At 40.2% G+C, this 12,674-nt stretch overlaps 1 protein-coding gene across 3 annotated transcripts in view; it reads left to right on the top strand.

Moving 5' to 3' along the window:
* LOC134078819 (uncharacterized) overlaps positions 1 to 12,674 on the top strand; it is a 114,218-nt gene that overhangs the window by 31,130 nt on the left and 70,414 nt on the right. For 2 of the 3 annotated variants that reach the window (XM_062534966.1, XM_062534968.1), the window contains 4 exons: positions 11,430 to 11,504; positions 11,647 to 11,721; positions 11,949 to 12,101; positions 12,564 to 12,644. In XM_062534966.1, coding sequence (XP_062390950.1) covers positions 11,430 to 11,504; positions 11,647 to 11,721; positions 11,949 to 12,101; positions 12,564 to 12,644 — 384 coding nt within the window. The remainder of the gene's footprint in view (positions 1 to 11,429; positions 11,505 to 11,646; positions 11,722 to 11,948; positions 12,102 to 12,563; positions 12,645 to 12,674) is intronic. The other variant, XM_062534969.1, reaches the window with a different exon arrangement.

Here is a 12,674-nt window from a genome sequence, read left to right on the forward strand (position 1 = left end):
TGGCGGTAAGAAATCGTGAAATAGATAAACAGAGGCAGAGCTGGCATTACTTTTTCTTTAAATTCAAGTATATTTGAGAGATTGGCGCTGTAGGCTACTGTGTGTGTTTGAAACACTTATGAGCCTAATTATCTTGAAGTAGGCTAGTTAAATCAACACTGCAATTTTTCCCACTGATGCATGATATGGCAGCTATCAGACATCAGGTATGAAATAGCCTATGGTTAGCCTGGGTGTTTTCAAATACTTGTATAGTTTGTGTGGCAGCCTATCACCTGTCTGAGAAGATTTTTTTATGGATATGGATAATAGGCTATGTTCTTAGTTTCTATGCCAGTGTATAAAATTCAATTGAATTGAACTGAATTTTACTCTGATTTTATCAAATATTGTTGGATACAATTATTTTGCGGCGTCTTATTTTATGCGGCCCCTGAAAACCCAGTGATTTTTCCATTCGGCCCTCTTGGTACTGAAGTTGAATAGCCCTGGCCTATCTTGTCATACTTACTTCAGTAGGATATGCTAATAGGTTTCCATAAGGCCTATGACCTCTTCAAAAGCCTGATAATGCAGGCTCAGATATTGTCTTTGTTTTAAGGCCTGAACCATGTTCAAAAAAAAAAAAAAAAAGACTTTTGTAGATTGCACACACCCACATTATATTTTATGTGAAGAGTAGCCTTTATATGTAATTTGTAATTTGTATGGGTTAGTAGGCCTACTCATAAAATTCTTTCAAGGTTGGCAGGTCTGAGCATGCTAAGCGGAGCATTAGCATTAGGGTTTGAATGAAGGAAGCCTGTTTATGTTACTTGTGTGAGAAGTTGTGCTCATAGAATGAAAGATAGCGATACAGTTCATTTAGTGACCATATTAATGACAGTTTATTTGGTTCTTTACAGACAACTATAGTCTATACATTATAAGTTTATTCATGCTGTTGTATGGTGGAAGAAAACTCAATAAAGAAACTAAGGAGAAACTACTGCTTCACAACCGGTGTTCTAACCAAAGATTCTAGCGCTCTATGATCTTTGGTTCTAACTGACGCCACCCAAGCAACACAATCCATCAATCCATACAGTTCTTTAGCCCCATAGACAGTAAAAGATAGCCCTCATTAACAATCTCCGACTGGAGGAAGTTTGTACCTGTGCGAGTTAACGCTATTACACAGTACCGTTTACGCCGCTAGATGGCATAATTGACCACATAATAACTGTAGTCACGAACAAAAAGGTTTCTTTTCTTTCTTGAAGGGGCGTTGCCGTTGCTGTATGTGTGTCCAGGCTTACAATTCAGTTTAATGAGTTTAGTATTCAATGCATTTCTGTATGCTGCAGATATATTATATTATCTATATAAATAGCCATCTACAGTACCTATATTTCTCTGTATGTATGGAAATCCTGAATGTCTCTGCTGGAACAATACAAAGTTAAACCCCATCTCTTCTCCGTCCTATATTCTAACCGATATACCATCCAGTATAGTGCCACTACCCTACCCGAATCAGTGCAAACCTATAACCTCCCAATAATAATAGTAATAATAATTAGGTAAAAATAATAGTTTCTGCTTTAGGGAGAAATCTCAGAATTCCCCTCCAGCTAAGGAAAGTGGGAGCTATGTTTTTAGACTCAGTAGGCAAGCTTATGTGTGGAGACTTAAACTGTGAAGTTTGGCCCACTTATTGTATAGCAGTTAACAATTCTAGGTTCAATTAATTACATCCAACACAAAGTGTTATAGAAAGTATTACTGTGTGTTTCATTTAACTATTGTTCATGGTAAACATTTAATTAATTTAGGCTATGGGTGGTATAGGTGAATTATTACCACACAGTTACTATTTAGAACTACGTAATCCTTCATTGAGATTTCATTGAAAGTGATACGTTGAACTTTTAAAAAAGGGTGTAAAAACTGTTTTTGTACCTTCATTTTATTATGTCATACTGAACTGAATTCTAAGAGTTAAAAACAAAGGATACAATAAATGTTTTGTGATGTTGCATTGCATAGTATTTCATTTAGGATAAGCTATATCAAAGCAGGTAGAAGTAACTGTAGCACTTGACATTTCTGAGGATTTACATATTTCCACCAGGGCAGTGGTAAAGACATTCTTCAGTGGAGGCACCACCCTAGTTGATCACGCTATCAACATCGTCTTACCTTTTCTTCTGTTATTACTATTCTTTAACTTTATGGTAGACAGTGAGTCCAGCAAATTGAGAACCTAGGATCCTGTTTATGTTTATGAATGTGACTCCAGTATATGTTGAGACATAAGGGTGGAAAAATAGGTTACATTTATATAATGCAAATGATTAAGTTAACAATGTCATTGAATATGTTGTACAAACAAGAAGAGCGAAATGGTAAACTTTTAAGAAATCATCATCCACATCATAGTTTGACGCTGTGTGGGGTTATGGACTTGACAGTTTTGCATGGAATTGCCCATACAGTATATACATATATATATACATATATATATATATATATATATATATATATATATATATATATATATATATATATATATATATATATATATATATTAAGATTGGACACATTGCAGTTTTTTAATGCTGGGATTATTTATAAATCAAAGAATTGTGGGTAGATGTGGGTGAACTGTGCCACATGCAGTTTGTGGACAAGAGGTCGACGTAACAGACAGATATTTGGGTTTGAGGGGGTGGTGTGTGTGTGTGTGTGTGTGTGTGTGTGTGTGTGTGTGTGTTTGTGTGAAAGTCTTCGTTGCTGGTGCCGTTGTGAGTCAACTCAGCAACATGCAGTTTGTGGACAAGAGGCAGATGTAACGGACTGACGCTTCTGTTTGGAAGAGGTGTGTGTGTGTGTGTGTGTGTGTGTGTGTGTGTGTGTATGTACGTCTGTGTGTGTGTGTGTGTGTGTGTGTGCCTTGTTGCTGGTGTACAGTATTTCTGAATATGAATGCTGTCTGGACAGGAAATGGCATAGCTTTTATCACATGCAACCAATCCAAAATCGATTTCATATTCAGACACGTTAACCAGTAACAGCCTGGTTGCTTTGACATATCAACCCCAAATTTGATCCTATTACACCATTTGAACAGGTGAGTCGTCCTGTTTATTCTACCATCAATTTGAGGCTATAACACATTGCAACTTACTCAACAGTGAGTAAACAGCAGATGTTCCCGCAATACTTCTAACATTACTCGTATTTGTTCTAGAAACATGCCTAGTTCCTTAGGCTCCTTCCTTCTTTCAGTGGTTACGTGTTTCATGCTGGCTACACGTGAACAACTCATACATAATTCAACACAAGCTCTACAGACCTTAGAGGTGTACATTTCATTTCCATACATCAAAGCGTTCGCCCATGGCAGCCAATCAAATTCGATGGTGAAGCCTCCAAACAGGAAGTGAGGTCAAATCTCGGAAACGCTTTGAGGTGTCAAGACCATATTTGGTGGGATGATTTTGGACACCATCCAAAGTAGCCTCAGTAAATTTGGTGTAATTTGGCCACTAGGGGGCGTCGCAATTAGCAAAAATTCATTTTGTCTCATATCTCTTTACGTCTTTGGGATGACATCCACATTTTTACATTGGAGGTGCTCTGGGACATACCACTGATGAACCTAGGCAACCCGTCACGTCAGTGTAAGAATTCGGCAATCAAGGGCAATGCCGGCAAACTCGAAGCAGCTTCGCGCCTTGGCCAAACTTTAGCGTTTTGACCTGAGGGCGAGCGGTCGCGTCTCCTGCCGGAGCGCTGTCGCGGCGCGTCGGAGCAAGCACACTTCGCACTTTCCCACCGGGAAATGCATTCTAGTTGTCCTATGTTATCTGTTAACGCCATCATTCACAGTATACCAATTTAAGGTTTGCCTAAAATTGCTTTAAAGGCCACTGCTCCAACCTAGTTTGACTTATAATGAAATGCTTGACCTTTTTGGAAAGCTAAGACACAGTAGCTTCAGTAGAGACCATCAGACTGTGTGATGTACTACTGACACAGGGCTACAGAGGCTAGAATATATCTTTTTCTTCTTCCTGGCGGATTGCAAGCATCTCTGATGTGACCACATATCAGTCCTCTAAGTCATATCAAGTGACCTAGAAACACAAAAGTCTTGTGAAGCTGGGTGCAAAAGTAGATCAATATACCATGAAATATGAGTACTGTAGACCATTATTTGCCACTGTATGCCCGTGCGTTTTTAAAATGCTCTAAGGAAACTCCCCATAGGACTTTTGGCTATCCAAAATGCATACAATCAAATGCTAACTGCACATGAACCCCTTTGTGTAGAACAGGGGTCTCAAACTCAAATGAGCTGGGGGCCACTGTAACCAACATCAACTGGTTGGGGGGCCGCATAGGTTGCCCATAGGTTGCCCCCCCCCCCCCCCCCCCAAATCTGTGGTTTACAAAGGTGTAAATACTGTATAGCCTACCTATCTAATCAGCATATGATGTCTGGATGACAACTACCTTGAATTATGCACCTCTCAGTAAATACTGAATGTTGAACATATTTGAGCAGTTTTACTTTACTTTTTTTGTCCTTTCCCCTACATAAGAAATTAACAGCAAAACAGTAAAATGTAAACCAACAACAGTAAACTATGGCTACGCCTACTAGGCTACTAACACAAAGCTTTTGTATACAATGAAGTAGCCTGGTCAAATCAGTGCCTGTCAAGTGACTTTGTAGTTTTTCAGCTGTCTGTACGGGGTCCAGGACACTATCATCTCAATTACCACTGGCACCTCCATTTATGTTGGGCAGAGGGTCGAAGCATGGTAGCCGCTTAGAAAACACTGTCGTTCACTCAAAAGACGCACCTTCACAGACGCACCCAGATCACTGTCAATTACGATCGATCATAATCTCCAAAAGGCAGATATACTTCAGAATCAGATATGTGAATAACAGACCCAAGACCTCATCAAACGTGTTTTTTTGTTTCAACATTTGATGTATTTCTGCTTCAGTTTGTGCAAAACTATGGCCTGCATGCATCGCTTCCGCGTCATTACAAACCGCACGTCTCCTGCGTGTAGTTTGTAATGAGGGGGCTAGTTCGTGAAAACGTTGCTTGAATCGAAACACTTGATGTCTAGCAGGTGTCTAGGCTACAAATGAGATTTGTCACCGTACCTCCCGTCTGTTTTAACCCGTGTCGTTTATCGCATAAAAAATACCCTCAAGGGGCGACTTAGGCTAGCCTACATTATTATTTTGACAGAAAGTTGCGGGCTGGAACATGTTGCAAGTAAACAATTGCTAATTCGTGTTGTTGTCACGAGCCTGAGCTATGGTAGCGCAGCCATAGAGCCCAGCCCACGATTGTTACAGAATATAAAATGCCCAGATGCATCTGCGCGGGCCGCACTAACATTAAGCTTCGACTTCAGGCCGGGGGCCGCAAAATATCGTCTCGCGGGCCGCAATTGGCCCGCGGGCCGCGAGTTTGAGACCCCTGGTGTAGAAGCACAATCTTGGTCTAAAATGAAAGATAACACTCTGAGGTTTCCTATAGACTATTTGGATTGTATGTCAGGTGTTCTGATATAGAATGACTACACAAAATATGGAATAATTACACAGAAGTCTCTATTCTTGCATTTACTTTGTTGGTTCAATGGTTGTGTATAGACCAGGGATGGGCAACTGGCGGCCCGCGGACATTTACCATCGGCAAGGAAAAACAGTGCAAAAATGAAACGAAAACTCAATTAAGAAAACCGTCAAAATTCAGTCAAAATTGAAAGCAGTGTCTGTTTATAGAATGGTAAGACAAACCCATGTGTCAAGTTTGCTTAGAAACTATATCAGCCATGAAGGATTTAAACTGAAGTCGCCACTACTAAACCTTGCACAAAGTTAAATATCAGAAGTAGCTAGCTACACACACTGGAGCTAGGACTGCTGTCGTAGCCGACATCAAATCAAAAGTAGCCTAGGCTACACCAACAACAGTGATTAATTGCCAGAGCTACACAGGAATCTGCACTTCAGGCGTCTTTTGCTGTTTCGCTTGAGCTTGCCAAAGTAAAGAAGCTATGTCAGATGGTGAAATTGTTAAGATGCGTAGTGGAATAGCCAAAGCTTTTGATGATGATAACATGGTGAATCTAGCCTCCGCCAAGCGAACACATAATCGCTTCTTCCTTGGGTCATATCTTGCGAACAAACAAACAGACATACAGACAAACCAACAAACCCCGATGAAAACATAACCTAAAAACTTCGAAACAGTATCTGTCCCGACGCACAGTGACGCGCGTAATTGTTGACATTCTGATAATGTCGAGGGGAAGCTGAGACAACATCATCACATCTGTAGTCTCATAATGGACGTTAGGAAATGTCTATAAATTCTTAAAAATGGAGTGGGAGCATAAATGCATTGAATATGAGGTAGTTGTTGCACTTAATGATGGGCCACTGTTTTTCAGTTTTGTGCCATCATTGAATGTAGAGATGCACCGATATGGACTTTTAGGGCCGATAACGATAACCGATATTACTGTTGGAGAAAAAAAATCAACAATGAATAGGGGACAACATTTAATAGGCATCATTTAATTGCAGTAATTGTATACCACCAATAGGGAGGGAAAGTGAAAACCAGCGCCCCAAGTGGTTGCGTTCCTATCGAAGATCAGCTCCAATGTTAAGTCCCATAGACCGACTTTTCAAAAAAATACTACGCAGCTATACCAGCGATCTTATCCACCAAAAATATTTTTCAGTCTGCATACTGTAATAATCTACTAACTGTGAAAATATCAGACCCTATTTCGCCTTATTTAAAAAAACCGTAATTGCTCGTTTCATTTCATAAATGAACTACAACTTCAAGTGACGTGACACCCTTCCACGACGTTACTCACCTAGCATGGTTTGTTTATTAGCCTGTTAGCTAGTTGGTTAGTTAGTAGACAATCACACTTACTGCCAGCTCTTGTGTGAGTAGAAGCACAACACAAGTTATCCCAACATAAAGGTAATTACCACGCGGTTTACATCGCTCTCTGTTATTACAAAAATATGATAAGCCAGTTAAGCAAATTGCCGTTTTGATCAGTTGGAGATGAAGCGCCCAAACTGGTGACGTCAAATGCTACTGTAGCTAGCTACTGTAGTTCGTTATCACCATGTTACAAACAAACTCAAAACAATTAAACTGATCCTAAAAAATAAAGTATGACCACTCGAAGCAATAGAGCTGACCTACATGCATAGCATATTGAAGGCATTTAACTAACTTCCCATCGTGGGCCGAGATATATTTTTTCTAAAAGAAAATCCCATCCTCTCCCGCTAGCCTCTAGGAACGCAACCACCAGATGGCGATGAGATTACTTTCCCTCCCTATGCCGGACATACCATGACTCATAATAGTCCACAGTGGTACAGCTGTCAACAACAGCAATAGCATGGGCCTACGTGTGGCTCCTTTAAGTGAATGTGACATCATTGAGGTGCGATTAAGTGGCAAGGGACAGTGCATGAATTGTTCTCATATGGAGTAAACACTCAACGCAGATAAATGGCTAGAAGCTGTGAAAAAGCTATGTATAGCTTTAGCAGCGTTAATTAAATAAAGCTGAAACTCCTCGGACTGTATTTTGTTGTAGGCTAATTGATCCCCAATATGCCACCTCCAGTATGAATGCTCGAGCCGAACCGCAAAAAAAGACGAGCAAATTAGTGGAGTGCTGTCCAGTGTAAAAGTCCCTTCTGTTGCGCACAACCTGCAGTGCTGCAGCGGTAATATTACAAAACACAACTGAACTAAATGCACATATAATACTTAGAACTAGCCTACTTATCTACTGATTTGTCCCACCAAAGATTTTGTTTGTCTCCCCGACTAACGTGGCGGTAAAGTGCAGACACACCAGCAAAACTATTCGCTCTGAGTAGGCTGTGCTTCGCTCTCTGCTTAGGTTAAAATGGAGATCTTTCAGGAGAGGATTTTGGGCTGCATAGATTCAACGCAGATCTCGTTAGAATGGTGAAATACATCCCCACAGCTGACATTATTTTGAGGAAGAAGTAGCCAACCAAGCTCAAGTAGCATGCAGCCAGACGGGCCTTATGTAGTTGGAAAATTAGGGCTTTAAAAAATATTGGTGCAAATTATCGGCCGAAATTCTGTTATCGGACCGATAGAGAATGGGAATGTGACGTCGCGGACATTTCGCGGTTGCGCCGCGGTGGCGTCTGGGATACATACGTGAGGCCACTTGTACGCTGCTGCCAATGCTGTACCATTGTAAACATCGTAAAACATTGCTAACTCGCTGTTTCTAACATTGTTTTTCACACATCATGGGACGAACCTGTTGTGTTGTTGGATGTAACGTCCGTGCCCACGATCGTCAGGTAAAAAAAATCAACAACGGAGTGTCTTTGTATTACTTTCAGGGTCTCACGTCCACTCTCCAGACGGTCTGTCATAGGGATCCATGTTACCGATCAAAGATATTTTTCTATATAACGTTTCCTCGCGTCTGGCAGGAGCTTGTCTCTGTACGGTCCATTACTACTTCTACTACTAGTTTTTAGCATAGTAGCCTAAATGTTTACATCTAGTGTTACTGTTTTGGCTAGCCGATCTTGTTCGAAATATCATAGGTTTCCATAGGTTTCTTGTTTATAATTCGCGCCGCGGCCTCACCTAATGGAGGAAAACGCCCTTTTTGTCCCAGAATGCACTGCGCCGCTAACTTCCGTTCCCATTCTCTATAATAATATTTTACAAATTTCACTTATCGGCCAATAATATATCGGCCGTCGATATATCGTGCATCTCTAATTGAATGGTGATTTATGTGAGCCCTTTGCACTGACAATAATACTTATCACTGGCTGTAAAATACTTGTATTTGTTGTTAGGGAGTCTATGTTAAAAATGCTTTTGAGCATGAAAACAAGAAACGATTGTATGTTGGTTCAATAAGCATACATACGGTGGCCCTGAAGTGCAAAAGATAGATAGATAGATAGATAGATACTTTATTGATCCCCAAGGGGAAATTCAGGGTCCCAGCAGCTTAAGACACCACACACAACATACAATACAATGTAAACAGGAAAACACAACACAAATAAGACAACACAACACAAATAAGACAACACAACACAAAGAGAGAAATCACGGCCCCAAAGTGCACAACACAACACAAAAAGAGACAACACAACACAAAGAAGAGAAAAAACGGCCTCGAAGTGCACAACACAACGGCAAATCACACAACACAACACAACACAAAAAGAGACAACACAACACAAAAAGAGAAAACACGGCCCCGAAGTGCACAACACAACGGCAAATCACACAACACAACACAAAAAGAGACAACACAACAAAACACACACACACACACACACACACACACACACACACACACACACACACACACACACACACACACACACACACACACACACACACACACTCACACACACTAAGAACCAATGCTGGAATTGTTGTGCATTCTTGTCAAAGCCCATGGTGCCACTGTGGTCACATTTTCAAACTAGCTAGTGATTTAGTCAAGTGCAAAACCCTTATTACAGACACAATAAAAAACACAGAATTAAACACACTAATGTTAACGAATGGCTAGTTGTTAGTTGGTAGCATTTGAACTCTTCATTTTATATTTACTAGGGCTGGGACTCGATTAAAAAAATTAATCTAATTAATTAGAGGTTTTGTAATTAATTAATCGAAATTAATCGCATTTTAATTGTATATAAATATATGACCCGAGAACAGTGAGAAGTATTTTTTTTTCACATGGATTTTTAGTATAGCCTACTATTGGATAATGACTGAATACATAGGCCTTAAGCAACAAAAATATTGTTTATTAATAAGTCCAACAGACCAGTGCAATTTTTGCCATAAAGTATAGCAATACCATATTTACAAATAGTACATTTTCAGAAATTCATGTAGCCTATAGATAGGTAGACCTTCTGTAAACTATAATACTGTGATATCCTGTTAATTGTGTCACCTGTTACCTTGAGTTGAGTTCATGAAATTGTTGTGTCCCTTTAAGGGGAACTGGGGGGCGGAGTTTACGTGTGTGCGTGTGTGCTTGTATGCGGTTCTGAGTGTGAAGTTTCTTTTAGGTCTATGAAAGTTGGACATGGAATTAGGTGCGGTGGATTACTGTTATTAGCGTGAGTTGTGGCTGTAACAGCAACTCGGTTGCTATTTAATAATAAATAAAGCTCAGAGGTTTCCCTCAAGTGTCTGGACTGGAGTATCACAATACTTTGTCCACGCTAGCAGCTAGCTGCTTTATGTTTTGCACTGAGGTGATACCTGTGGTGATACGTCCTTGTTGCATAGGTTGCACACAACCATGCTCTTATCTGCGCTTCCATCCGTTCGTTTTTTGTAACAACATTTCCCATCCACGGGGCCAACCAACGCGGTCACATCAGCTTCTTTGTTCATGTTCACCAGAGAATGTCTAATAAGGGGAGAAGGACCACTAGCGAAATACTTCCGCATGGTACTGCAACTAGAGGGCGATCGCGAGCAAGTGATGAATGAATGGGTAGCAATGGAGCTGAACCCCCCAGTACCACATTTGTCGTTATATAATTTTTTCTCCTAAAATTGCATTAATGCATGCGATGCAGGATAACTTGACTTGACAATCAGCTGACCAATAACATTTTTAATATGTGTTGTTATTCCTAAAAACCCTTTCAAAGTTTTCATGTCACGTGACACAAGCGAACCACTTTACGGCCATAGACCTAAAAGAAGGTTCAGCTTCACGACGGTCGTAATCGGTCGCGAGTGTCGCGAGCATCCATGAGCTAAATGCTAGCATGTTACAGGGAAAACGGCCCATCCTATGAAAAGCAGAAAGGACATGAGTGACTTTTTATTTCATTTCCAGTGGAAAACCTATACTCAGGTAGCTACTACGACAATGTACATTAAGAAATGAAGTTGTCAACTGTGAAAAAAACGAGTTCTAGCCGCTTAGCCCCATAGACCACAATTCATTTATCACTTGCTCGGCAACGTCCCTAGCGGAATTTCAACAGATTGCAGGAACAATCCGGTACAATGGAGTTAATAGGAAGTGGACCGGCTCTCCCTAAAGGGGCTCTGTGTTCACTGTGCCACTGTGGTTTGTTTTGTCTGAACCTTACAGTCTATGGTCTGAACCGAACTACTTGGTGCTCCAGTATAATCGGTCCGTCTGAAACTCATCCAGTGAGAAACGTTCCGCGGTGCAAAAATAAATAGGCATACGATTAAAATGCGTCAATTTTTTTAACGCATTAATGTTTGTGTAATTAATTAATCGTAATTAACGCGCTAAAGTCCCGGCCCTAATATTTACCTGTAAATCTAATGTTTTCAAAGGCTGTCTGTTGATGGCATGGAAAGCACTGACATGGAAGGGCTCATTGAATCACTGGAGAAAGGAATCAGCTCAAGGTAAAATCCAGCCTGTACACTGCTAGATTTTCTCAAAACAATCATTTGATTTAACATGCAGTCCAGGCCAAAAGTGACTGCATAGCTAGTAGCCTTTAATCAAGGAATTTTGTATTTACCAGTAAATGTAATGTTTTGAAAGGCCGACTGCTGATGGCTTGGTAAGCTCTGAAATTGATGGACTGACTGAATCACTGGAGAAAAGAATCCCCTCAAGGTAAAACCCAACCTGTACACTAGGTTTTCTCAAAACAATTTGTACATGCACTCCAGGCCAAAAGCCACTATAGCCACCATGTACACAGACATATTTGTGATCTTTCTGTAGGCCTATATCAATATCCCTATCTTCAGTTTCCCTAGCTGATAACTGGCTATTTCCCTTATGGTTTACCTAGAGTATTTATTTTTTAACCAAAAGCCTAATATCTCCATTTCTGACAGCAGCTCATCCGAGCTGAATGAACAGGTGTCTGGAAGTGAGGACTCAAAGAAGTCAGTGAATTTACAGTTTTCCTCAGTGAAGAGCTTCCCACTGGAAACTGCATCCAAGTTTTTAAGCATATTTCAAAAGACAAATACTCTCTTCAGTTTAAAGTAAGAGTTTGAGCAATATTTTATGAATATAAATATAAATCATATTCATCTTAACTGGGGAATCATTGGTGATTTATGGCTTAATTGTTAGAATCTGATACACAGTGTACATATCATATGAAGCAAGATTCAATATTCTGGATGACTTTGTTGCCAATAAATAAGTAGTTAAAGAAGATGTAGATCTCTGTTCCTCGAAGTTCTCTAAGAACATGGGGGTTCTTGAACATGCCCCCTCACTGCCTGCAAGCTCTTTCCAGCAATCTTTAATGCAAACCAAGATTCCTAGTGGAAACAGAGCTGTAGTTGTGTTGGATCAAGCTATTTCAGAATGATTTGTCTGACGTAAATACTCTTCTCAGTTGGAATTAGCTGATTAAAATGGTTTAGAGTAGTGGTATTTGGCTAACAATTTACACTGACATTAACAGATGCTAACAGTTCCCTTTCTCTCTGGTAAAGCATTGAAGTGGATACAAATAGCACCAGCAATGGCAATCTCTGTCCATCCCTCTCTGCAGGGACAGATGGTCTACTTTTCACGTAAGTTTCTCTAAGATTCAAATGCAACAA

The sequence above is a fragment of the Sardina pilchardus genome, chromosome 4 (assembly GCF_963854185.1).
Source record: "Sardina pilchardus chromosome 4, fSarPil1.1, whole genome shotgun sequence".
Taxonomy (NCBI): Eukaryota; Metazoa; Chordata; class Actinopteri; order Clupeiformes; family Clupeidae; genus Sardina; species Sardina pilchardus.